At 34.0% G+C, this 27,896-nt stretch overlaps 2 protein-coding genes and 2 long non-coding RNA genes across 9 annotated transcripts in view; 1 reads left to right on the top strand and 3 right to left on the bottom strand.

The window, feature by feature from the left end:
* raver2 (ribonucleoprotein, PTB-binding 2) overlaps positions 1 to 3,206 on the bottom strand; it is a 67,619-nt gene extending 64,413 nt beyond the window's left edge. The window contains exon 1 of the mRNA XM_052559706.1: positions 2,900 to 3,206. Coding sequence (XP_052415666.1) covers positions 2,900 to 3,151 — 252 coding nt within the window. The 5' untranslated portion in view covers positions 3,152 to 3,206. The remainder of the gene's footprint in view (positions 1 to 2,899) is intronic.
* Positions 3,207 to 6,146: 2,940 nt separating this feature from the next.
* On the top strand, positions 6,147 to 11,029 carry LOC127959238 (uncharacterized). 3 transcript variants are annotated; one of them, XR_008154224.1, is made up of 3 exons: positions 6,147 to 7,178; positions 8,669 to 9,969; positions 10,526 to 11,029. It is a non-coding gene; the product is annotated as an uncharacterized LOC127959238 (long non-coding RNA). The 3 variants fall into 3 exon arrangements; XR_008154223.1 differs by lacking the exon at positions 6,147 to 7,178 and adding an exon at positions 7,681 to 8,112; XR_008154222.1 differs by lacking the exon at positions 6,147 to 7,178 and adding an exon at positions 7,681 to 8,301.
* On the bottom strand, positions 8,860 to 16,969 carry LOC127959237 (uncharacterized). Of its 4 annotated transcripts, XR_008154218.1 has the most exons (5): positions 16,811 to 16,969; positions 15,699 to 15,887; positions 13,642 to 14,775; positions 11,020 to 12,535; positions 8,860 to 8,984 (listed from the first exon to the last, which is right to left on the bottom strand). It is a non-coding gene; the product is annotated as an uncharacterized LOC127959237 (long non-coding RNA). The 4 variants fall into 4 exon arrangements; XR_008154219.1 differs by lacking the exon at positions 15,699 to 15,887; XR_008154221.1 differs by lacking the exons at positions 8,860 to 8,984; positions 11,020 to 12,535 and adding an exon at positions 12,685 to 12,718.
* Positions 16,970 to 19,285: 2,316 nt separating this feature from the next.
* Positions 19,286 to 27,896, bottom strand: part of cachd1 (cache domain containing 1) — a 66,032-nt gene continuing 57,421 nt past the window's right edge. The window contains exons 22-27 of the mRNA XM_052559494.1: positions 27,687 to 27,803; positions 26,245 to 26,396; positions 25,808 to 25,969; positions 24,139 to 24,216; positions 23,063 to 23,164; positions 19,286 to 20,728 (exon numbers count right to left, since the gene is read on the bottom strand). Of these exons, the coding sequence (XP_052415454.1) occupies positions 20,481 to 20,728; positions 23,063 to 23,164; positions 24,139 to 24,216; positions 25,808 to 25,969; positions 26,245 to 26,396; positions 27,687 to 27,803 (859 nt within the window). The 3' untranslated portion in view covers positions 19,286 to 20,480. The remainder of the gene's footprint in view (positions 20,729 to 23,062; positions 23,165 to 24,138; positions 24,217 to 25,807; positions 25,970 to 26,244; positions 26,397 to 27,686; positions 27,804 to 27,896) is intronic.

Raw genomic sequence — 27,896 nt, 5'->3', positions numbered from 1 at the left:
TTATAATATGATGTTTTTAATGATATCATTGTTTTCAATATTTTGGCAGATGGCCATCTTGCAAATTGATTCCAACACATAGGAACACACAGGAATTGCGCAGAACTGACATTTTTAAATATACAGTCTCCTAAACCATACATATATGACATAGGCAGTAAATAAAAATTAAACTTATAAATAAATAAAACAAATAAAAGGTCTGTGTATCCCTACAGTGTATCTACACCAGTATGCAGCATGTGTAAAATCAACAACTTTTGTAATGGCAGCTCACACTGATGCTCACTGATTTAGAGATACAGATGACATTCACTGTACTTTAGATGGGTTTGACTGGTCAGACGGCTGTCTCACACTCTGATAGACACATGATGAAAGTTAAGGGTTTGTGCACACAGAAAGGTCAGATATTGGGGTGAAACAGACTGACACAGATATAGAGCTTTTATTTGGTCTGTTGTGACCCGAATCAATAGCCAAGGTTATACGAGGTCAGGACAGAACAGAGAGAAATTGAAACCAGATAGAAACTAATCTTCAGAAGGAAGGGGAAGGAAAACAATTTATTCTAGCCAGCAACACTATGTAAACAGTAAGCAATGACCTCTAAAGTGACTACAACTCAAATATGATATAAAACACTAGCTATTTCTGAGCTCTTAGCAAACTTAAACAAATATCGGAATACACATTTACTCCAAATATTGACATGTTTTAAATACATTTTTATTTGGGGGAAGGGGATATACTGAATTTAAGGACTGTTTGTGTCAAGTTTTGCAAAATGCCTTTCTGTAGAAGGGAATAAGCATTCAAATGATTTTACATTCATACATTTACAAATGACAGATTGGATTACCATTACTTTAAAGAAAAAAAAAGGTAAAACAAAAATTCTTACATTTATTTTATTTTAGCTAGTTCAGGATTTCCTATTTTCCTTTATTTTAACTTGATGTAATTAATATAAAAGACAAAAACAACTTGATTTTAATCATTTTCTGAACCAAATATATGGTTCAAGAGATAGAATATTAATATAAACGATCATTAATAGTATATGATACATGTTTCTCAAACCATCTGTTAGTGTGTATGTTGTGTTGAGTATTCAGAGAGAACACACACTCCCGTACTCCACTGCTGAACATCTGCTACTGACACCCAAACCAATAACAAACCTGTGGAAGGGTGGACAGAGCTCAACAATGTGGAGAGGATGAGATCACCCAAAATACGTTGTCTCCTGAAAAACAGCCAATCAGCAGAGTGCATTTCTGACATTTCTCCTGCCCAGACCTGTGACCGACCTGCTCCTAAATTATTCAGAATAAGGAGCAGAGTGATTGTGTATGTATGAATGAGGGACACAGACAGAAACAGAGACCGAGCTGCTTTGCCTGACATGTGTTCTCAGTGATAAGCCGCTACTCTGTGACCTGATCACAGCGGTGGTGTGCACCTGACACTCTTCTGCAAACTGTTACTCACTGCCATGCTGTCTAAGGTTATAGGTGTCCCCAATACAGAATGCAGAACAGGCTGTGAATCAGTCAAAACGAATGCTACTGCATACTCCGCACAACCTAACCGAAAAGTTAATGTTTTGTGCACTGTGGTAGTGCAAACGTACAGTGCATTGTCATCTGTTCAGCACATACTGACAATTAGATATTAACTGCATTCATCTCCTGGAGCTGGGGTAATATTACACCTCCCTCGAGGACCCAGGTATCCGGCATGTTTACTGACAGTAATAATGTGGGAAAACTCTGTAGGAAATGCCATCGGCAGCAGCCACCTCAGCTCGCTGAATATGAAAATCTCCCACTCAGAGTCGAGCTCACCGCTGTGCTGTTCTCTCTGCCTGCACGCCCTCAGCCGGATCTCAGTCAGTCCTCCTGTCTCCATGAGCAAACATGCCTCCAGACAACATCCAGCCACAACCATGGAGGAAACATTCATAAGCAAACAAGTCGTATGCTACTCTAAATTCAATATAATAGGAGTTACAATAAGGAACGATTAGCAAAGAAAGACATAAAAAAACATTAGATATAAAAATAAAACAAAATAAATCCCATTAAGGCTTATTAAATTTAAACTCGCGTTTTTGTAGTGTTATTAGCCAATACTCAGTTCATTTCGAAACCAGTATGTACCCAAGTTACACGGAACATATATTAGACTGCACATGGTTAATGGACGAGTATTTGAGTCGCATTTATTAGGTTGTGGGGACACATAAAGCGAAAGAGTTGATAGACGCTGAACTAGATCGAGACGGAGAGACGGGAGCGGCTGTTACAGACGGAGCGCGTTCATCCAAAGGTGCCGTCGGGCTGTTATTTTACTGCATATTTTCCGCTTATTTGTTTTCGTTTCACTTCAGTGGTGCTCCTACAATAGAAATTTGATGTTTGTTTAAAGGGAGATAACGTTATGGGTCGCGCGCAAACAGTTAAACCGACAGGTTTTCCCGATGATGAACGTAAAAGTTTTGAGCACTGCTCTATTCATTCATTTCTGTCGAGGTCACTTAATTTGAACTGTTTACGTTTACATAGGCGATGCTCAATATCCGTGTTTCAAACTAATAATTATTTTACTTTAACTTTCTTAGAACTGATGTGTGGTTGTAATTGTATTTATTTATTTTGCCTGAAACATATTAGCTCATTTAGCTGTCGTACATGGTGCATTTAACTAACGTAACGTTACATATGTTAGATGCAAACAAATTCATGGAATAATAAAACTCGTTTATGTATCTTGACTAATAAACGAACTACGTAGTTAAAATGCTAAGAAAAGCTCTTGAAAAGCCCTTTTGCTCCATGCACTAGTGAGCAGTGTAACTTTCACCTGTCAGGCTGATGTATGTAAATCTCTTTACCTGGTTGGTTGTGTCCTGTGGCAGGTTCTTAATAAGGATCTTCCTCCTGTTGCTCAGCTCTCTGCGAGTTTTCTCCAGCCGTTTCTCGATCTCCTCGGGATCAAGTTCCGGTAGATCTCGGAGGATGGTGGTCCCCTCGGATGCTGCGTCTTCTTCATGTCTGCTCGCGGGACTGTCGGACTCCGGATGGGGTGAATTTTCCCGCTTTATCGCGTGCACGCTCGGCGGCTGGATGGATGAAGCGGCCGCCATCTTGAAGCGCTCGGTGGAAAGTGAGTCGCAGAGAGCGGAGCGGATAGGTGGGTGTCTGTGCTTTGAGTCAAACCCATCGACGGCACTCTTCAAAGTAAGTGTGGATGAGCCCCAGCACAGTACAGCGGGCGACCTCCACCGATGGAAAACTAAACACATTCTGACTATTAGTCTCTTTTGCCCTTCTTAACAGGACAGTATCATATAAAAATACTGACTATAAATGCCATATCAATTTAAGATAGCAAAAATAAATAATAAAAATAAAACAGCATAACATTTGGATGATCATGTAATAATATTTGTAGTAACAGATCTTTTGTAATTAAATGTATTTATTAAAACATATTAGTAAGCAATAGGTATATCTGGTGTTCATTTATTTATGCAAATCGACCAATAGTGTATCACATTGCACTATTGTAGTAATGCAGTATAGGGCAGCTGTGGCCTAATGGTTAGAGAGTTAGACTAGTTAACTGAAGGTTGCTGGTTTGAGTCTCGGGGCTGGCAGGAGTTGTAGGTGGTGGGGAGTGAATGAACAGCGCTCTATTCCACCCTCAATACTCATGGCTGAAGTGGCTTGAGCAAGGCACTGAACCCCCAGTTGCTCCCCGGGCGCTGGATCTATAACTTAGCTGCCCACTGCCCTGGGTGTGTTCACTTCTCACTGCTGTGTGTGTGCACTTCCAATTCACTTTCTTTCTTTTCACATTATTAAAATTAAACAAATGAATACATACGTACGTTTGCATTCGTTTAAAGGCGCTGTCGTAGTTTTTGGCAATTTATTTGAGTTTTTTAACAGAATCCACACGATTTGGAATTCCCATGAGATTGGGATTGCGAATTTTGTATGAGGACGTAAGATTTTCCCATGCCAAATTTCGTGTAAAATTTCGCTTTGTATATGGCTACACAAAATTCCGCAAATACGTCTTAAAGCAAAGCTCACACAAAAGTCACTTTTCAAAACAAACAGTTTTTTTTTTTTGGTCAGCACTGTGAATTCACAAACTGCATGAGAAAGTTTTTAGCCCATGCGCGAAACTCCCAATGGTAAATGTGTGTTCTTAACCTGATATTCAGTACAATAATAGCCTTTTTTTAGTTCCAAAAGAAACAGGCTATCAATTTCCAAATCAGCGATCCAACTTTTCACTTGTAGGCTACCTATAACTACCTCTGCTTGTGTTTTCATCAGTTTTTTCAGTGACCCGTTGTGTTACATTCTAATGCCAGTAGGTGGCGACAAGTGGCTCTTTACCGAATCATTCACTCAACTGACTTGCTTATTAGTTCCAATACCACTGCTGTGTGTTGCTGAGAGTTGCACAACATTTTTCCTGTTTTGACTGCTTTCAGAACAATTTTTATTGACAGAGCAAAGATTGTACTGCCAATAATGTGTCTAAAAACGTATGCTTTAAACTAATTGTTTATAACATGGTTGCATGAAAGCTTAAATAAACTGCATGGACGTGCTGACATTTATAGCTCAAAAATCATTTAGTGTGTATACTTGGAGAGACTGTGTATGGCAGAAACATCTAAAGGCATGCCTGCAGAAAATCTTGCATGCCTGACAGATCTTTTGACTCCTTATACACTGGCTCTGGTGTGGAATGAATGACTTATGCCGTCTGCCGTGGGTGTGCTAAATGCCATCTCCTGGCAGACTCAATCACAGGAGTCCTTATAATGTCCCTGAATGAACGCTTTGAGTTTCAGCAGCTACACATCCCACATCAACAATATTTACAGATGATTGCATTGACTCTTTAAGAATGGGGATAGCACATTTTTTTCAGTTTTTGGATTTTATTCTTTATTATTATTATTATGTTTTTTTTGACAGTGAATAATTATAACAATCAAATTATTATTATTAGGCTATTTCTTATTATTATTACGCATAATTTTTTCTGTGCAATTTTGGAGGTGGCGGTTTAAATCACACATACACAATAAAATGTGAAATATTGCAACGTAAACCACCAATGCATTGCTTTATAAATACGAATGTCAGTTTAATATCCTTATTGCATTGCATGATTTAATATTCATAAGAAACGGATAATTTCCCCCATCACTATATGGGAAGGTCCAGTGTCGTATATATGTCATATGCATTCACCTGAATTACCTGAACATGAACTAAAGCAGTGATTCAGCGCGTCTCTGAGTGGGAGTGAGAGAAAAGACCAGAATATTTCAATGGCTCAGAAAAGTAGCGCGTGGGCGGTCGAGCGAGTGCTGGAGCGGGCAGAGCGCGCATCTGGGACGCGCGCGTGTTTATGTAAAGGGGTGATGGGAACCTTGAACTCCTCAGTTCTCACCGCGAGCAGCGCTGAGTGTGCAGTGTTCGTGGGCGGCGATATCCGAGTCATTATGTGTGTGTGGTCCCAAGCATAGTGAATCCACGGGCGATTTATTCATTTATGCGCGAATGTCTGATTTCACAAATGATGCATGCATATGTATTGAGAGGTAAACACTGAAAACTTGGAACAGAAACAGGAGAACAGTAATTAAACTGAACGTTTGAAAGTTTCACCGGATAGCCTAGACTTGCGGTATAATGACACTGGCATAAAGTTGGCTTGACGTTGGACGTTGGATATTCGCAAATCTAGGGACCGTCTCTAAAGTTACAGGAGAAACTACTATACACTTCTCTAACGTCAATAGCATGCAAGGAGAATGACTAACAGTAACGAAAACAACTTTTAACTGTTCATCCAGGTGTCAACTATAATGCACACCTTTTATATTTTTTGATAATTATTAAAATAAACTGTAAATCATGTGGAAAACAATTGCTACTTTTCATTACCGAATGGACTTAAATACAAATTGAAAGCTCAATAACATTTGAACAGAATGATTCACTTTCATAAAACATACTGTAAAGTGTTCATCTAGGTGTCAGCTATAATGCACACCTTTTATATTTTTCATAATTATTCAAATAGACTGTAAATCATGTGTAAAATATTGCTACTTTTCATTATCGAATGGGCTTAAATACAAATTTAAAGCTCAATAAAAATTGAACAGGATGACTCACTTTCATAAAACACACTGTAAAGTGTTCATCTAGGTGTCAGCTATAATGCACACCTTTTATATTTTTCATAATTATTCAAATAGACTGTAAATCATGTGTAAAATATTGCTACTTTTCATTACCGAATGGGCTTAAATACAAATTTAAAGCTCAATAAAAATTGAACAGGATGACTCACTTTCATAAAACATACTGTAAAGTGTTCAACTAGGTGTCAACTATAATCCACACCATTCAGATTTTTCATAATTATTCAAATAAACTGTTAATCATATGTAAAATATAGCTATTTTTCATTACCGAATGGGCTCAAATGTAAAATATGCCATAATTTAAAGCTCAATAGAATTTGAACCGAATGACTCACATTCATAAAACATACTGTAAGGTGTTCATTTAGGTGTCAACTATAAGCCACACCATTCAGATTTTTCATAATTATTCAAATAAACTGTTAATCATATGTAAACAATTGCTATTTTTCATTACCGAATGGGCTCAAATGTAAAATATGCCATAATTTGAACCTCAATAGAATTTGAACAGAATGACTCACATTCATAAAACATACTGTAAAGTGTTCATCTAGGTGTCAGCTATAATGCACACCTTTTATATTTTTCATAATTATTCAAATACACTGTAAATCAAATTGTAAAATATTGCTACTTTTCATTACCGAATGGGCTTAAATACAAATTTAAAGCTCAATAAAAATTGAACAGGATGACTCACTTTCATAAAACATACTGTAAAGTGTTCATCTAGGTGTCAGCTATAATGCACACCTTTTATATTTTTCATAATTATTCAAATACACTGTAAATCATTTGTAAAATATTGTTATTTTTCATTACCGAATGGGCTCAAATGTAAAATATGCCATAACTTGAAGCTCAATAGAATTTGAACAGAATGACTCACATTCATAAAACATACTGTAAGGTGTTCATTTAGGTGTCAACTATAAGCCACACCATTAAGATTTTTCATAATTATTCAAATAAACTGTTAATCATATGTAAAATATTGCTATTTTTCATTACCGAATGGGCTCAAATGTAAAATATGCCATAATTTGAACTTCAATAGAATTTGAACAGAATGACTCACATTCACAAAACATACTGTAAAGTGTTCATCTAGGTGTCAGCTATAATGCACACCTTTTATATTTTTCAGAATTATTCAAATAGACTGTAAATTATGTGTAAAATATTACTACTTTTTATTACCGAATAAACTTAAATACAAATTTAAAGCTCAATAAAAATTTAACAGAATGACTCACATTCATAAAACATACTGTAAAGTTTTCAACTAGGTGTCAGCTATAATGCACACCTTTTATATTTTTCATAATTATTCAAATACACTGTAAATCATTTGTAAAATATTGTTATTTTTCATTACCGAATGGGCTCAAATGTAAAATATGCCATAACTTGAAGCTCAATAGAATTTGAACAGAATGACTCACATTCATAACACATACTGTAAGGTGTTCATTTAGGTGTCAACTATAAGCCACACCATTCAGATTTTTCATAATTATTCAAATAAACTGTTAATCATATGTAAAATATTGCTATTTTTCATTACCGAATGGGCTCAAATGTAAAATATGCCATAATTCGAACCTCAATAGAATTTGAACAGAATGACTCACATTCATAAAACATACTGTAAAGTGTTCATCTAGGTGTCAGCTATAATGCACACCTTTTATATTTTTCATAATTATTCAAATACACTGTAAATCATTTGTAAAATATTGTTATTTTTCATTACCGAATGGGCTCAAATGTAAAATATGCCATAACTTGAAGCTCAATAGAATTTGAACAGAATGACTCACATTCATAAAACATACTGTAAGGTGTTCATTTAGGTGTCAACTATAAGCCACACCATTAAGATTTTTCATAATTATTCAAATAAACTGTTAATCATATGTAAAATATTGCTATTTTTCATTACCGAATGGGCTCAAATGTAAAATATGCCATAATTTAAAGCTCAATAGAATTTGAACAGAATGACTCACATTCATAAAACATACTGTAAGGTGTTCATTTAGGTGTCAACTATAAGCCACACCATTAAGATTTTTCATAATTATTCAAATAAACTGTTAATCATATGTAAAATATTGCTATTTTTCATTACCGAATGGGATCAAATGTAAAATATGCCATAATTTGAACTTCAATAGAATTTGAACAGAATGACTCACATTCATAAAACATACTGTAAAGTGTTCATTTAGGTGTCAGCTATAATGCACACCTTTTATATTTTTCAGAATTATTCGAATAGACTTTAAATTATGTGTAAAATATTGCTATTTTTCATTACCGAATGGGCTTAAATACAAATTTAAAGCTCAATAAAAATTTAACAGAATGACTCACATTCATAAAACATACTGTAAAGTTTTCAACTAGGTGTCAACTATAATCCACACCATTCAGATTTTTCATAATTATTCAAATAAACTGTTAATCATATGTAAAATATTGCTATTTTTCATTACCGAATGGGCTCAAATGTAAAATATGCCATAATTTGAACCTCAATAGAATTTGAACAGAATGACTCACTTTCATAAAACATGCTGTAAAGTGTTCATCTAGGTGTCAGCTATAATGCACACCTTTTATATTTTTCATAATTATTCAAATAGACTGTAAATCATTTGTAAAATATTGTTATTTTTCATTACCGAATGGGCTCAAATGTAAAATATGCCATAATTTGAAGCTCAATAGAATTTGAACAGAATGATTCACTTTCATAAAACATACTGTAAAGTGTTCATCTAGGTGTCAGCTATAATGCACACCTTTTATATTTTTCATAATTATTCAAATAGACTGTAAATCATGTGTAAAATATTGCTACTTTTCATTACCGAATGGGCTTAAATACAAATTTAAAGCTCAATAAAAATTGAACAGGATGACTCACTTTCATAAAACACACTGTAAAGTGTTCATCTAGGTGTCAGCTATAATGCACACCTTTTATATTTTTCATAATTATTCAAATAAACTGTTAATCATATGTAAAATATAGCTATTTTTCATTACCGAATGGGCTCAAATGTAAAATATGCCATAATTTAAAGCTCAATAGAATTTGAACCGAATGACTCACATTCATAAAACATACTGTAAGGTGTTCATTTAGGTGTCAACTATAAGCCACACCATTCAGATTTTTCATAATTATTCAAATAAACTGTTAATCATATGTAAAATATTGCTATTTTTCATTACCAAATGGGCTCAAATGTAAAATATGCCATAATTTGAACCTCAATAGAATTTGAACAGAATGACTCACATTCATAAAACATACTGTAAAGTGTTCATCTAGGTGTCAGCTATAATGCACACCTTTTATATTTTTCATAATTATTCAAATACACTGTAAATCATGTGTAAAATATTGCTACTTTTCATTACCGAATGGGCTTAAATACAAATTTAAAGCTCAATAAAAATTGAACAGGATGACTCACTTTCATAAAACATACTGTAAAGTGTTCATCTAGGTGTCAGCTATAATGCACACCTTTTATATTTTTCATAATTATTCAAATACACTGTAAATCATTTGTAAAATATTGTTATTTTTCATTACCGAATGGGCTCAAATGTAAAATATGCCATAACTTGAAGCTCAATAGAATTTGAACAGAATGACTCACATTCATAAAACATACTGTAAAGTGTTCAACTAGGTGTCAACTATAATCCACACCATTCAGATTTTTCATAATTATTCAAATAAACTGTTAATCATATGTAAACAATTGCTATTTTTCATTACCGAATGGGCTCAAATGTAAAATATGCCATAATTTAAAGCTCAATAGAATTTGAACAGAATGACTCACATTCATAAAACATACTGTAAGGTGTTCATTTAGGTGTCAACTATAAGCCACACCATTAAGATTTTTCATAATTATTCAAATAAACTGTTAATCATATGTAAAATATTGCTATTTTTCATTACCGAATGGGCTCAAATGTAAAATATGCCATAATTTGAACTTCAATAGAATTTGAACAGAATGACTCACATTCATAAAACATACTGTAAAGTGTTCATCTAGGTGTCAGCTATAATGCACACCTTTTATATTTTTCAGAATTATTCAAATAGACTTTAAATTATGTGTAAAATATTGCTATTTTTCATTACCGAATGGGCTTAAATACAAATTTAAAGCTCAATAAAAATTTAACAGAATGACTCACATTCATAAAACATACTGTAAAGTTTTCAACTAGGTGTCAACTATAATCCACACCATTCAGATTTTTCATAATTATTCAAATAAACTGTTAATCATATGTAAAATATTGCTATTTTTCATTACCGAATGGGCTCAAATGTAAAATATGCCATAATTTGAACCTCAATAGAATTTGAACAGAATGACTCACATTCATAAAACATACTGTAAAGTGTTCATCTAGGTGTCAGCTATAATGCACACCTTTTATATTTTTCAGAATTATTCAAATAGACTGTAAATTATGTGTAAAATATTGCTATTTTTCATTACCGAATGGGCTTAAATACAAATGTAAAGCTCAATAAAAATTTAACAGAATGACTCACATTCATAAAACATACTGTAAAGTTTTCAACTAGGTGTCAACTATAATCCACACCATTCAGATTTTTCATAATTATTCAAATAAACTGTTAATCATATGTAAAATATTGCTATTTTTCATTACCGAATGGGCTCAAATGTAAAATATACCATAATTTGAACCTCAATAGAATTTGAACAGAATGACTCACTTTCATAAAACATACTGTAAAGTGTTCATCTAGGTGTCAGCTATAATGCACACCTTTTATATTTTTCATAATTATTCAAATAGACTGTAAATCATATGTAAAATATTGCTTCTTTTCATTACCGAATGGGCTTAAATACAAATTTAAAGCTCAATAAAAAGTGAACAGGATGACTCACTTTCATAAAACATACTGTTTTCTCAGAATTTTTCACAATGGAAAATTAAAATAAATATCATATTACATTGTTAAGATGCTCAATTGTACCATTTTTTTTAAATAATAATAAAAAAGTAATAGTAAAAATAAAATTAATAATTAGGACTGGGATTGTTTTGACCTTTAGGGAATGTTTTTTTCTGTGCCATTTTTAATTTTCATTTGATGCCATGTTCTATTGTTTTGTTTGTTGTTTGCATCGTTTAGATAACTGTTTGCTTTTAATTAATTTAATATATTAATTTATAAAATGGGTAGTTTCGGTCCTTGATTCTGATAGTTTGAGCCGCTTTTGAAGCTGTTGTAAATTATTCTACAAACATACACCTATGTTTACATCTGTGTGTCACTCCTCTTCACATCGTGCCTAACCACAGCCCTTAGCTGTTATAAATTTACAGTAAACCAAAGCTTCTTGTGGCTTATTGCCTTAAGTATTATTTGATGTGGCAATTAATTTGAAGCTTATACATAAGCTGTGCTTTACTGTGAATTTATAAATGCTTATACTGTATATGTACAGTATGTGTGTGTGTGTGTGTGTGTGTGTGTGTGTATATATATATAATATTACTAATCAATTTGAAAAGATTATATATTTTATTATTTTCTTTTTTTTTTCAGATCGAATGTCATCAATGCAAGAGGTGGTTCCATGTGACATGCATTCAAATGACAGAGGGCCAGTTTAACAGGGCTCGAAAGAGTGATTGGAAGTGCTGCCTATGCAAATAATTAAAAAATCCTGTGTAAATAATGTATTACAGTTGTTTTATGTAAAAGTTAAGGTATTTGTGGGAGTCTAGGGACTGGGGATGTTCCTGGGAAATATGAAAATATTGAAAAGATAATAATTGAACAATAAAAATGATGGAAGTATCATTGTTGTCATCATTGATGTTTCTTTCATTGTTGTTTAAAGAATACATCTGAAATATATTAATTGTACATTTTCAGCTGAAATTCTATTGAGTTTTCAATTTGTGTTTGAGCCTATTTGGTAATGAAAAGTAGCAATATTTTACACATGATTTAAAACTAATTGAATACTTGTGAAAAATTTGAATTGGTTGTGCATTATAGTAGACACCTAGATGAACACTTTACAGTATGTTTTATGAAAGTGAATCATCCTTTTCAAATTCTATTGAGCTTTAAATTTGTCTTTAAGTCCATTCAGTAGTGAAAAATAGCAATATTTTACACACAATTTACAGTCTAGTTGAATAATTATGAAAAATATAAAAGGTGTGCATTATAGCTGACACCTAGATGAACACTTTACAGTATGTTTTATGAATGTGAGTCATTCTGTTCAAATTCTATTGAGCTTTAAATTTGTATTTAAGCCCATTCGGTAATGAAAGTTACAGTAGCAATATTTGACATATGATTTAAAGTTTATTTGAATAATTATGAAAAATATAAAAGGTGTGCATTATAGCTGACACCTAGATGAACACTTTACAGTATGTTTTATGAAAGTGAGTCATTCTGTTCAATTTTTATTGAGCTTTAAATTTCTATTTAAGCCCATTCGGTAATGAAAAGTAGCAATATTTTACACATGATTTACAGTCTATTTGAATAATTATGAAAAATATAAAAGGTGTGCATTATAGCTGACACCTAGATAAACACTTTACAGTATGTTTTATGAATGTGAGTCATTCTGTTCAAATTCTATTGAGCTTCAAATTATGGCATATTTTACATTTGAGCCCATTCGGTAATGAAAAATAGCAATTGTTTACATATGATTAACAGTTTATTTGAATAATAATGAAAAATCTGAATGTTGGGCTTATAGTTGACACCTAAATGAACACCTTACAGTATGTTTTATGAATGTGAGTCATTCTGTTCAAATTTTTATTAAACTTTAAATTTGTATTTAAGCCCATTCGGTAATGAAAAGTAGCAATATTTTACAATTTGATTTACAGTGTATTTGAATAATTATGAAAAATATAAAAGGTGTGCATTATAGCTGACACCTAGATGAACACTTTACAGTATGTTTTATGAATGTGAGTCATTCTGTTCAAATTCTATTGAGGTTCAAATTATGGCATATTTTACATTTGAGCCCATTCGGTAATGAAAAATAGCAATTGTTTACATATGATTAACAGTTTATTTGAATAATAATGAAAAATCTGAATGTTGGGCTTATAGTTGACACCTAAATGAACACCTTACAGTATGTTTTATGAATGTGAGTCATTCGGTTCAAATTCTATTGAGCTTTAAATTATGGCATATTTTACATTTGAGCCCATTCGGTAATGAAAAATAACAATATTTTACAAATGATTTACAGTCTATTTGAATAATTATGAAAAATATAAAAGGTGTGCATTATAGCTTACACCTAGATAAACACTTTACAGTATGTTTTATGAATGTGAGTCATTCTGTTCAAATTCTATTGAGCTTCAAATTATGGCATATTTTACATTTGAGCCCATTCGGTAATGAAAAATAGCAATTGTTTACATATGATTAACAGTTTATTTGAATAATTATGAAAAATCTGAATGGTGTGGCTTATAGTTGACACCTAAATGAACACCTTACAGTATGTTTTATGAATGTGAGTCATTCTGTTCAAATTCTATTGAGCTTCAAGTTATGGCATATTTTACATTTGAGCCCATTCGGTAATGAAAAATAACAATATTTTACAAATGATTTACAGTCTATTTGAATAATTATGAAAAATATAAAAGGTGTGCATTATAGCTGACACCTAGATAAACACTTTACAGTATGTTTTATGAATGTGAGTCATTCTGTTCAAATTCTATTGAGCTTCAAATTATGGCATATTTTACATTTGAGCCCATTCGGTAATGAAAAATAGCAATTGTTTACATATGATTAACAGTTTATTTGAATAATTATGAAAAATCTGAATGGTGTGGCTTATAGTTGACACCTAAATGAACACCTTACAGTATGTTTTATGAATGTGAGTCATTCTGTTCAAATTCTATTGAGCTTCAAGTTATGGCATATTTTACATTTGAGCCCATTCGGTAATGAAAAATAACAATATTTTACAAATGATTTACAGTCTATTTGAATAATTATGAAAAATATAAAAGGTGTGCATTATAGCTGACACCTAGATAAACACTTTACAGTATGTTTTATGAATGTGAGTCATTCTGTTCAAATTCTATTGAGCTTCAAATTATGGCATATTTTACATTTGAGCCCATTCGGTAATGAAAAATAGCAATTGTTTACATATGATTAACAGTTTATTTGAATAATTATGAAAAATCTGAATGGTGTGGCTTATAGTTGACACCTAAATGAACACCTTACAGTATGTTTTATGAATGTGAGTCATTCGGTTCAAATTCTATTGAGCTTCAAGTTATGGCATATTTTACATTTGAGCCCATTCGGTAATGAAAAATAACAATATTTTACAAATGATTTACAGTCTATTTGAATAATTATGAAAAATATAAAAGGTGTGCATTATAGCTGACACCTAGATAAACACTTTACAGTATGTTTTATGAATGTGAGTCATTCTGTTCAAATTCTATTGAGCTTTAAATTTGTATTTAAGTCTATTCGGTAATAAAAAGTAGTAATATTTTACACATAATTTACAGTCTATTTGAATAATTATGAAAAATATAAAAGGTGTGCATTATAGCTGACACCTAGATGAACACTTTACAGTATGTTTTATGAATGTGAGTCATTCTGTTCAATTTTTATTGAGCTTTAAATTTGTATTTAAGCCCATTCGGTAATGAAAAGTAGCAATATTTTACACATAATTTACAGTCTATTTGAATAATAATGAAAAATATAAAAGGTGTGCATTATAGCTGACACCTAGATAAACACTTTACAGTATGGTTTATGAATGTGAGTCATTCCGTTCAAATTCTATTGAGCTTCAAATTATGGCATATTTTACATTTGAGCCCATTCGGTAATGAAAAATAGCAATATTTTACATATGATTAACAGTTTATTTGAATAATTATGAAAAATCTGAATGGTGTGGCTTATAGTTGACACCTAAATGAACACCTTACAGTATGTTTTATGAATGTGAGTCATTCTGTTCAAATTCTATTGAGCTTCAAATTATGGCATATTTTACATTTGAGCCTATTCGGTAATGAAAAATAGCAATTGTTTACATATGATTAACAGTTTATTTGAATAATTATGAAAAATCTGAATGGTGTGGCTTATAGTTGACACCTAAATGAACACCTTACAGTATGTTTTATGAATGTGAGTCATTCGGTTCAAATTCTGTTGAGCTTCAAGTTATGGCATATTTTACATTTGAGCCCATTCGGTAATGAAAAATAACAATATTTTACAAATGATTTACAGTTTATTTGAATAATTATGAAAAATATAAAAGGTGTGCATTATAGCTTACACCTAGATAAACACTTTACAGTATGTTTTATGAATGTGAGTCATTCTGTTCAAATTCTATTGAGCTTCAAATTATGGCATATTTTACATTTGAGCCCATTCGGTAATGAAAAATAACAATATTTTACAAATGATTTACAGTCTATTTGAATAATTATGAAAAATATAAAAGGTGTGCATTATAGCTGACACCTAGATAAACACTTTACAGTATGTTTTATGAATGTGAGTCATTCTGTTCAAATTCTATTGAGCTTTAAATTTGTATTTAAGTCTATTCGGTAATAAAAAGTAGTAATATTTTACACATAATTCACAGTCTATTTGAATAATTATGAAAAATATAAAAGGTGTGCATTATAGCTGACACCTAGATGAACACTTTACAGTATGTTTTATGAATGTGAGTCATTCTGTTCAATTTTTATTGAGCTTTAAATTTGTATTTAAGCCCATTCGGTAATGAAAAGTAGCAATATTTTACACATAATTTACAGTCTATTTGAATAATAATGAAAAATATAAAAGGTGTGCATTATGGCTGACACCTAGATAAACACTTTACAGTATGGTTTATGAATGTGAGTCATTCCGTTCAAATTCTATTGAGCTTCAAATTATGGCATATTTTACATTTGAGCCCATTCGGTAATGAAAAATAGCAATATTTTACATATGATTAACAGTTTATTTGAATAATTATGAAAAATCTGAATGGTGTGGCTTATAGTTGACACCTAAATGAACACCTTACAGTATGTTTTATGAATGTGAGTCATTCTGTTCAAATTCTATTGAGCTTTAAATTATGGCATATTTTACATTTGAGCCCATTCGGTAATGAAAAATAGCAATATTTTACATATGATTAACAGTTTATTTGAATAATTATGAAAAATCTGAATGGTGTGGATTATAGTTGACACCTAGTTGAACACTTTACAGTATGTTTTATGAATGTGAGTCATTCTGTTCAAATTCTATTGAGCTTCAAGCTATGGCATATTTTACATTTGAGCCCATTTGGTAATGAAAAATAACAATATTTTACACATGATTTACAGTCTATTTGAATAATTATGATAAATATAAAAGGTGTGCATTATAGCTGACACCTAGATGAACACTTTACAGTATGTTTTATGAAAGTGAGTCATCCTGTTCAATTTTTATTGAGCTTTAAATTTGTATTTAAGCCCATTCGGTAATGAAAAGTAGCAATATTTTACACATGATTTACAGTCTATTTGAATAATTATGAAAAATATAAAAGGTGTGCATTGTAGCTGACACCTAGATGAACACCTTACAGTATGTTTTATGAATGTGAGTCATTCTGTTCGAATGTTATTGAGCTTTCAATTTGTATTTAAGTCCATTCGGTAATGAAAAGTAGCAATTGTTTTCCACATGATTTACAGTTTATTTTAATAATTATCAAAAAATATAAAAGGTGTGCATTATAGTTGACACCTGGATGAACAGTTAAAAGTTGTTTTCGTGACTGTTAGTCATTCTCCTTGCATGCTATTGACGTTAGAGAAGTGTATAGTAGTTTCTCGTGTAACTTTAGAGACGGTCCCTAGATTTGCGAATATCCAACGTCCAACGTCAAGCCAACTTTATGCCAGTTATAATGACGAGAACATTTTGAGAAGATGGAAACTTGAGCAACCCTAAAGCTTCGCCTAGCGATGTTCGATTCATAAATGAATGGTTCTTTCAAATCGAATTATTTTCAATGAATCAGTTGAACTGATTTATTCATGCAGTTTGAACGAATCGCAATGAAACGGTCCGAATCGACCGGAGTCGTAATGAATGAGCTGATACTGGCCTAGGAGGATTAATGACTGATTTGAGTTTGTTTTAATAAATAGCTTCTTATTATTCTTATTATTATAACATTTAGTTTTGTTTTAGTCGTAAAGTAAATAAAATTGTTAAATGCAAATCACACTAAGTTTTTTAACGTCAGGACGCAAAGTATGAATCATTTTTGAACCGGTTCTTTAACCGTTCAAAAGATTCCCGAAAATTATGACGTCTCTCGCATGACCCCAAATTAAACAGAAGTGCTCCACTTTTCTGCTAACCCCACCGTGTGCTCACACCTCGTGTTCGGGTTAAAATTATCCAAGGATCAGCCTTAATGAATTTGTATGCAAATACCAGGCAGCAGCAGCAGCGCTCGAGATGAATGCCCTGCACGATGTGACCTTATTTGACCGTTATGTGTGATTACAAATAATAATAATAATAATAATAAAAATCCAATACAGTATTAATATTAATTATAATATTAATTATAATTAAATGTAGGTCAGTTAAGGCCTGATGATATAATGGAGTAGGCTCATATTTTAATCCTCCCCCGGAAATCCCACTGTTTTGCTTCATTTAGATTGACAACCTATGCAATGATATTAGAAAAAATAAATAAAATAAAAAGGAGTCACCATATCAACCTGTAAGATGTGAAATATCGTTTGCAGTTAATAATGGTTATACTTTTTTTTTTTTAAGTACCATAGAGACATAATGGTGCACTTTCATGCAAATAAATGGTTGAGAATGTTGTGATGTTGATAATTAATATAACGGAGTACTAACATTTAGAAGACACTGGGACTAGTGGTCACACAGGTAAGGTAGCACATGGGATATTTCTCAGTAATTATAAGGTGTAGTCAAGTTACACACAAAGTTGGTTTGAAACAAAATCATTAAAAAGGCTTTAAATGACAGATTTCCCCTTCCACCATAATGTGCAAAAATCAATGCCTAGTCAAGTCTATCTTATTACTTTGGCAATAACATTAGAAATGTTAAGTGGCCAAGACTTCAAGGCATGTGCCTACACAGAAATTTATTTATTCAGTATCCCCCACCCAGAAAAATATTCACTGGAGTAAAAAGTGTGACAACTAGTCCACAATCCTCTTGGGGTGGTTGAATTATGAGCTGACTATTGGTATTAAAATGACTTGTTCTGTAAAACATTTTAATGAAAATAATATGACATCTTTTATATGATGCTAAATGCATGTATAAACACAAGTACCAAATTCTGTGTAATTATGGCTTATGTTGGAATAACAGCAGATTGCATATAATGACCAGACTGATCACAGTCACATTCAGAGTGGAACAATTGATCACATTCACCCCGAGGTCGATCGGAATATCAACTTTAAAGTGTTGTATGACCAAAATAAGAATGATGGCTGCACACTGACTGAACTTTAAGCACATAAAATATGATTCATAGATGTGATTCAACAGTCTCTAAGGTATACTTGCTTAAAACTGTCACTGTAACAGATTGAGGCTGAAATTTCACAGGGACATGCCAGGACAGAACTAATGTACCAGACTTCTGTATCATAATGTGTGAAACTTGTGTTTTGCTCATGCGTTTGATCATTTAAGATCACTTGACTCATAATTATGGGCATGATTTCTTATCACACATAGATTAAAATCAAACTATTCATTATTTTTCCCCCACCCAAATTTCAATGCAAGTTAAAAGCATATGCAGAAAATTCAATAAACACCGACAAAATGAAACACTTCTGACGAGGATGAAAGGTTTTTTGTAGTGTATGACACATTTATAGCTACTTTGTTAAACTTTAGATGTATATACATGGTATATCATTTCATTCTGAAAACAATAGACACAATCCCTCTAAAATCACTGGAGCACAATGTCTACGTATCAGTAGACAAGCAGTTGAGTAAAAGTGCACATGGGTTTAGAAGGATCTGAAAAATATCATGGCATTCCATCAATACTGACTAATGACTTTAAAAAATGACTACATGATTGGAGACGATCCATCTGGACCATCACACATCCATCGCATTCACACACAATTATGTACACAAGCACCAACAAATGCACACTCTGTTTCTCTCTCTCTCTCTCGTACACTAAACGTAAAATAATTGGGCAGACAGAAATACAATGACAGCTTATACACACTGAGCACAGTCTGTCTCCCAGTCATCTTTAAAATATTGAAAATTTCCTGCACTGGGTTTTGTGGCCCAGAACACCTTGGTCACATTGCACAGTGTCTTGAGATCCACCATCATCTCACACCATCCAAAACCCCCCCCCCAAACAAAACAAAGCAGAGAATGACAGCTCCTCAGAACACGCCACATTTTCACGTCCCCTTGATGTGCAGCGCAGGCATTTGTGTCTATTGTTCCTTGAAATGTTTTGTTTACTCTCCACACCAGCAATTCTCACGGCGTGAGGATGACTCAAATGTGCCATGAATCGAATCCTTCAAGGCTGCTTCGCAGTCTAGTCAAGAAGAAAACCTGGGCTGGGTCCTAAAAGGACTATATAGGCCTAATAAAAAAAGCTGACAAATTCAGTCAGTCAGTCAATTTCATTTTCTCCGTTCATGATCTCCAGCTCCACTCCTGTTAAATAAATAGTAGAAAAATAATCCTTTCATCTTCATTGTTTCTTGAAAAAAAAGAGAAAAAAAAGAGGAAAGCAAAATTTGAAGGACCTTTGTATCATATGCACCTGCCAAATCCACTCCCTAATGACCTCTACAGAAGTCAAAAGTTCAAAATCCCCCCCCCCCACCCCCCATGGTCAATAAGCACAAAACACCTCTGACCGCCTCAGCAGGTGCCCAGGGAGAGCTGGGAGTTAAGGTTCTCTCCTGGCTTTTGCAGGATGCAGGTGGTGGACGGAGTTAGCAGTGGCATCAAATGCAGGGTTGGCGGACGGTTTGGGGTCACGGGTGGGCAGGATCAGCACTCGGCATCTACACTGTGCACGGTGACGGCAGCCTGGAGATGATGCGTGTGCAAGTGCAGGGGGTGGTGCGTGTGGGGGTGCCGATAGGGGTGGAACTTGTGGCTGAGCAGAGCAGCTGTCTGTGGAGGTGTGTCCAGGTCGAGGTCCTCGTCGTGATTGCCCACATCAACGCCTGCAGAGAGAGGATCGTTGTTGCAGGGTGGGTTCTCGCTGTCCTCCTGAGGGCTCATGGTGCTGTAACCTACATATAAATGGACAAAGAAATCACAATCAATCTTCAGAAGCTAAAATTTACTTTGTATCTAAAATGTTCTATAACAGTTTTTTGTATCTCTAAAACAACGGCTGAAAGGAAATTTTCAACCGAAAATGGACATTTAAACCTAGTTATGGCTCTGTGTCATTTTGGAGGTACTGCTGTTGGAAACTTGTTAAAAACATGATCATTTAAATTGCTCAAACTGTTCGTTTAGATGAATCCTAATCCATTCTAATCTCACACTCCTCACATAAAACTCGAACATAATCTCATATTTTATCTGACAGACTTATGATAGCATAACGTGACATGACACCAAGTATTAACATATATATTCATTTAATTGATTGAAATACAATAAAAAAAAGTAATACTGTGAAATGTTATGACAATGTAATATAACTTTTCTATTTTAATACAACTTAAAATGTAATTTATCACAGTGATGGCGAAGCCATTTTTATATAACAGGTGAAAAAAAGGTCATCAAAATTCAGTCTTTAGTGTCAAGTTTAGATCAATCAAATGCATCCTTGCCAAATAAAGTATGAATTTCTTTAAGAAGAAAAATAAAAAACGAAATTCAGAAACCCAATTAAAATATATATATATATATAGAAAATAATACAGATCAGGGAAACAAATACAAATGTTTTAATCAGTGTAATGCAAAATTATATTTATAAAAACAGCTATTAGCTTTAAATGTATAGATACAGTGGCAGTAATGATATATAATAATTCTAAAGTGGTGCAGAGCAATGGCAACAGTGCAAAGTAGAGTCATGTTATTATCAGTTTGTCTCCGTGCAACAGATTTGCATTGAGGAACAATGCCTTGACGCCTACTTCCTACTACACCTATTATTATACAAACAGTTTTAAACGTACAGACTTTATACTGAGAGACTACATTGAATATTTCTACTTTCATATTTGTATGCGTCAAACGGGAAAAAGGGAAAAAAAAACAAAATGTGATTTTAAAATTGTTGACGAGTTACATCATCTGAAACATACACCTTCCTTTATACATAAATTTAAACTTAATATCCTGATGTTGAAAGAAGAAGCTGATGTCAATGTTATTTGTTATCTACCCAAAACCACTTTCCCCTGTCAAACTGCCAACGTTCCTGTTTAGACAACAATACAGAAGACTCATAAAGTAGCTGAAGTGAATAACAGATTAGACAGTTACTGGCAACTAAACTTGTATGGTGGGAGGAGAGCTAACAGTGCATACAAAAAAAACAAACAAACTGTTGGAAACACATCCTGAATTAAATTAAGACAGTACAAAGAGCACAAAAAAGGTCTTGTCCTGCTGTCAGGTGGCCAAACGTTCAGCCACATGTGACATTTGAAACGGGATCGGAGGTGAAAGGAAAGGTCAGAAACCTCTTATGTTCCTGACTTTGATCAATGTTTGCATGAGCCGTCTCAGAGCGGATCTGGAACCAGCTTTGAAACACTGCAGTGAGAGTGAAAGAGCTGGGATACAGATTCTGGATCAGCATCTATCCCTAAACATATCAAAGAGCCAAGCAAACCAAACAAGTACTAAAAAGCATCTCAGTTCCTGGCAGAAAGCACATTTCTGTTTAGAGAAATTCTTTAAACCTGGATCTGAAGCGAATACTTGTATACATCTACGTCGCTCCTGGCAAAAACTCTCCGTGTTGGTGGAGCTGTAATGAGTCAGAGAGCACAGGAAAAGGCTTCGGAGCCGTTCTCCTGCATACGCACGCTCAAAAGCCAAATCGATATTGCTTTAAAACGACCCCTTAAGCAGGATGACTGAGCAGCCGGGTGGGAGGCGACCTTTAACCCTGCCAAATAAAAATACAGGGAAGAAACTTTTGTACTTGGTCTTTGCCACCTCTAACTGTTCTGGCATCTCTCAATCTACCCACTTTGCTGGCTTTCTTCCTCCAGGTCTCTCATTGCACCTCTCCTTGTGGAATAGGGCTGCCCTTTCTCCTCTTGCTGGTTACACAATGATCTCCAGAAAGCCTCGTCCCTGAGGGGCGGCAGATTTAGCATGCACTGTAGACTCCGTGTAACCTAAGCCTGGAGCCGCCAATGAAATACAGGCCGAACACAAGCATACACTGAGCTCCCGGGGAAGGCTTTGCTTTATTTCAATAATAAAACTCTCAATATATTCTAAGGTGAGAAATTTGACGGTCACGCCTTTTGAATTTTTCTTTGACCCTTGTTTCAAATGGATCTTTTCAGACCTACTAATATCGCTTTTCCTTTAGACTTTGAAGAAGGAGTGCACATACACACACATACTGTACGCACTCTTACCATGGTCACTTTCTGTCCCTGACCGGCCCCAGTATCTCCGCCGTCGTTCTGGGCTGTGTGTGTGCCTCTCAATAACAGCAGCAATGAATCGAGTGTTACTAACTGCAGAGAGAGAGAAACAGAGCCAAATGGTCATATAACAATAAAGCACTCGGGTCTCCAACTGGCCAGCATGGTGTAAGAGTACAGGAAATTTAAAAGGCAATAACACACTTCACATTAAAAAGGTTATACTGAGGATGATGAACTCGGTAAACAATGAGGAAAAATTCTAAAAGATATCTTCCAAAAGACTTCCAAAGCACCATATCATATGTGTGCATGCTAATTCCATAATCTAAACCGCTAAGTAAGGTTGGTAAATTATATATATGTTGATTACCACTTCAAATAATTTGGTCAAATTAGTGTAAACTGTTTTGCACTTACAATGGAAGTCAACCGGGCATGCAGCCTTTAATACATTTTTGTTGATAGTAGGAGTACAGTGTTTTCATTTTTCCACATTTCCAATTCGTTGCATTGATAATCAGTATTATATACATACTGACTGTTACTCATTTAGATTTCTTACAGTTATTCATGATGTTTCATAATGTATGTTTCTTACAGTTACGCATAACACAAAATCGAATTAAAACAACGTTGTGATGCAAATCAGATTGAAAATGCTTCTGATTATAAAATGTACAATGGAACTAGAAAATGTCGATCAGGAACATATTATAATATTGTCACTAAAGATGAGACCAATTATGACATCAGACTAACCCACATGGCTGTTTGAAGCAATTATCACACAAGAATGACACAGTACCATTGTGAGCATGAATGCTTGCTTTTTACTCTAGGAGAATAAAACAGCACACCGTACAACAAAGAATTCACGGATTATCATCCATTTGGTGTCTGATGCACAGAATCAGTGAAAAAGAGCATTGATGTACAAAGTACAATACTGTAGATTTGATGTACATAAAAGCCCTCAGTGTAATTACTAATGCTAAAGTGGGCATTAAAGGGTTTCTGTGTTAATTCGAGTGAAGCGCTTCCAGGCAGGGAGGCGGGGATCTTACTTATTCCTCTGTCTTCGTGACTGTCTTCATCTCTGTCATCTCGTTCGTTGTCCAGGTTGGACATCCGGACAGACATCTCTGATAAAAGAGACAGAGACAGGAAGACAGGTGAGAGAGAAGATTAGAAAGATGGAAAAATCCTGAACATATTTGATGAAATATATCTTCTCCTTTGGTCTACAGTCTCTCTCATAAAAAAAAGATTGCATACATCAAATCTCCTCAAATCATGCCCATGAAGGCCCATCAGACATTAAAAACAGAGGAAGGCCAATTCAAGGGAATATAGCATTCCAGTCTATTCATTTCTAGAAGGCATATTCAGACTAAAGTGGACTCTCTCAGACAGCTTGTGTAACTGCAAAACTGACTGGAACACAGACTGATTCAACACATTTATATTGCATCAGACCAAGATATACTTCCTAGTCATGCACATATAGAGACTGAATTTGGCTGAGACATGTGGGAGCACATGCAAGGGAAGAGGGAATTCGGCTCTTTAAATTACTTTAATATCCTCCTAAGGTCCTTTTAGCGGTCAACTGTGCTTTAGTATCTCATTAGCACAGGGAGTAGCACACTTTAAAAGTGCACTCAATCATTTTTCCCTCATTAAAGTGAGTTTTACTTGCTCTTCTTCTGAAACAACTTTCCTTCTCAGGCTGACATCTTCAGCTTCTTTGTAAGAGATCACTTGTCACTTTCTAATCAGTTCTCAATTATAAAAGGTCCTGGTCTACATTTTATAATATTTGACTATCTTGTTTCCCTCTGAAATATGTCAAATAATAAATGTCACATTGTGCGCGTCGCCTTTAATTCAGTAATCTTTAACCCTGATTCTTTTTATTCAGTAGTAAACTATTAAAACCAAATCACAACAAAGTCAAACATAAAGCTGCTTGATAATGGCAAAAATCATGATCATGGTTATTTTGCACAATATTGCAATCCCAATTAACATAAGAGTGGGCAATATCACACATCTGATTACCCCCCCCCCACACACACACACAATAGCGGTACATTATTACGTATATTTTGCTGAAAAATAAAGATGCTGTGATATCAAAATTTTGACAGCAGTGAAATTTCACAATTCTTGATAATCAAAAATAAAATTAATAAAACACTGAACAGTCTGTATGTATTACATGTACACAGATTTATATTAAAGCTACTAAAGTTATTCAGTCAAGCAGTACATTTATTTTTCTTTATCTTTTGTTGTTTGATTAACATTAAGGACAGCAGCAGGTATTATTAGGCTCCTGCTACTCTAAGACTGAATGCACAGCTGTAATATACTGACATATCCGATATCTTTTTCTGTTCTGTTAATGTTCACTTTTGACATATATGTGTGTGTGTGTATTTGACTGTTAGCCATGTATCCGAAACCCAAAGTATACTTTGCTTGTCTGTGTAGCTTAGTTCCTCTTGAAAAGCACATACAGAAAGTCACCTGAGGAACAGCGTGAGTTCTCTTTAGCAGCTTAACGCACTTTTAACAACTGCCATCCTGCAGTAGACTGCATATTATGACAATCACATTACAAGATTTGACTGATCTGGACATTCTGTTTAGGGATTTTAAGGAGAAGTTTCCCAACAGTCCCAGGTAAGAATCACGTTTCACTTTTAGACTCTGAGTGTCCAGACTCACCTTGTGCAGCCAGCGGGGACATGTGCTGATGGCTGCGACGGTGGATCTGGTGCCTGTAGGCATACACAGCTAACACCAGCACCATGATGCATCCCATAATCCCTCCTGCCACTGGCCCCACGGGCGCACTCTTGATCATATTCAGGGAAGCCAGCTCCTCATCTGCAAAGAGATGAAGAAATGAAAAAAATGAATTAAAGCATACACACTGGCAAAGATCCTCAAGGCACAATGTGGGACTCATGAAGTCAGTGCAATTCCAAACTTTTGTGCATATCTTTCCGAAACAAGCAAAACTAAATAATAGAAAGTCATTTTTTAGATGACTATTGTGACCCATCAATGCAATTTACCTACATATGCTATTATAAACAGAACAAATAATAACAGAAGTAAATAATAAGTAATAATAACAGACTACAGAAGTAGCAGCTCACCTAAAATGCCCAGTCCATCCACATAAGGACTTTTGGCACCCACAATCCCTCCAAAACATTCCTTCTGTAGGGCACAGTAAGGCTTATCCAGATGGGTCTTTCCGTCACTGTCCACCATACACCACTCACAGTCCAGAACACCAAAACAGTCACTACAACCCACACAAATAAAACCGAACATACAAAAAGCAGTGTTATAGAGATGGCTACACATACCAAATACATTTACCATGCAAAACTTTGGGGTCAGTAGGATTTTTAAAATGTTTTTAAAAGATATTGCTTTTGTTTACCAAGGCAGTATTTATTTGATCAAAAATACAGTAAGACTGTAAAATATTACAACTAAAAATAACTTTACTATTTTAATATATTTAAAAAAGCCATTACTCCAGTCTTCACATGATATTTCAGAAATCATTTTAATAATATTAGGGCTGGCCGATAAATCACACGTGATTGTCATGTGCATCTCGTCAGTAAAGCTGGTTCTGTTCAGCCCTATCTAAAATGCTGATTTAGTTCTCAAGAAACATTTCTCATTATTATCAGTGTTGAAATCAGTGGTGCTGCTTTAATATGGAAACCATGACAATTTTTTTTTTTTTTGATTATTTGAGGAACAGACAGTTCTGAAGAACAGCATTTATTTGAAATAGAAATCTTTTGTTACAATAAAAAATCTTTTGTGTCACCAAAGTACCACCACCTACAATATGTTCAAACAATATACTAAAAATAATTTTATAAAATTCTTATAAAATTCTATTTTTATAGAATGCATATAAGCATTTTATATTACAAACTATACTTATTTCTAAAAATAAAAAATACCATTTATTAGTAGTTTTGAGTATGTATATTTAACACTAAGATTTCATCAGTTAACATTAGTTAATTAATAAACTAACACTGAGCAATACATGTGTTACGGTATTTGTTCATCTTTGTTAACGGAAATAATTTAACATAACCATTCGGTGTAAGTTCATATCAATTCAGGTCCATTAAAGTATATTAACAGATTGGACTTTGGATTTTAATGAATGTTGAAAACACCATTAACTAAGATTAATAAATATTTTAGAAGTGTTTTTCATTGCTAGTACATATAGTGAACTGATGTTAACAGATGCAACTTTCTTGTAAAGTGTTACCAACACAGACTTGGTTCTTTGAGTTTATGTTGAACGACAGTGTGAGATAACTCATGAGCTTTTTGTGAGTCTTTGATTTTGACAGTCCCTAATAATAGCCGACATTGTATGATCTTGAGAAACACACATGCTTTTTGTTGTGGTCAGCGCAGGTTGTGAATAAGTGATGTGAGATTAGCTGTGTTAAGTAAAAGGAGAAACATTATTACTCTCAGAGACTCTGTGTTTCTTTTAAGGTCATGCTAAGGGCAGGCTGATCACAAATGATACAGTATATGGCCGTACCTGCTGGTGAAGCGCTGGCTGCATCTGGTGTTGATACACTGAGGCAGAGTGTCCTGTAGACTGGGCTCAATTACAGTCAAAGACAAAGGCTCCTGGTGCACGTCACAGCTCGGATTTCTATGCACACACACACAGCAGTAAGGCAAACTGAGTCAGTTAGGCCCTAAATACAACATGCAACTTGTAACTATTTGTAACAGTCTGGCAACA

This window comes from Carassius gibelio, chromosome B6, assembly GCF_023724105.1.
Source record: "Carassius gibelio isolate Cgi1373 ecotype wild population from Czech Republic chromosome B6, carGib1.2-hapl.c, whole genome shotgun sequence".
Lineage (NCBI taxonomy): Eukaryota > Metazoa > Chordata > Actinopteri > Cypriniformes > Cyprinidae > Carassius > Carassius gibelio.
The sequence above is the reverse complement of the archived record's forward strand: the minus strand, read 5'-3'. Positions and strand labels throughout refer to the sequence as shown.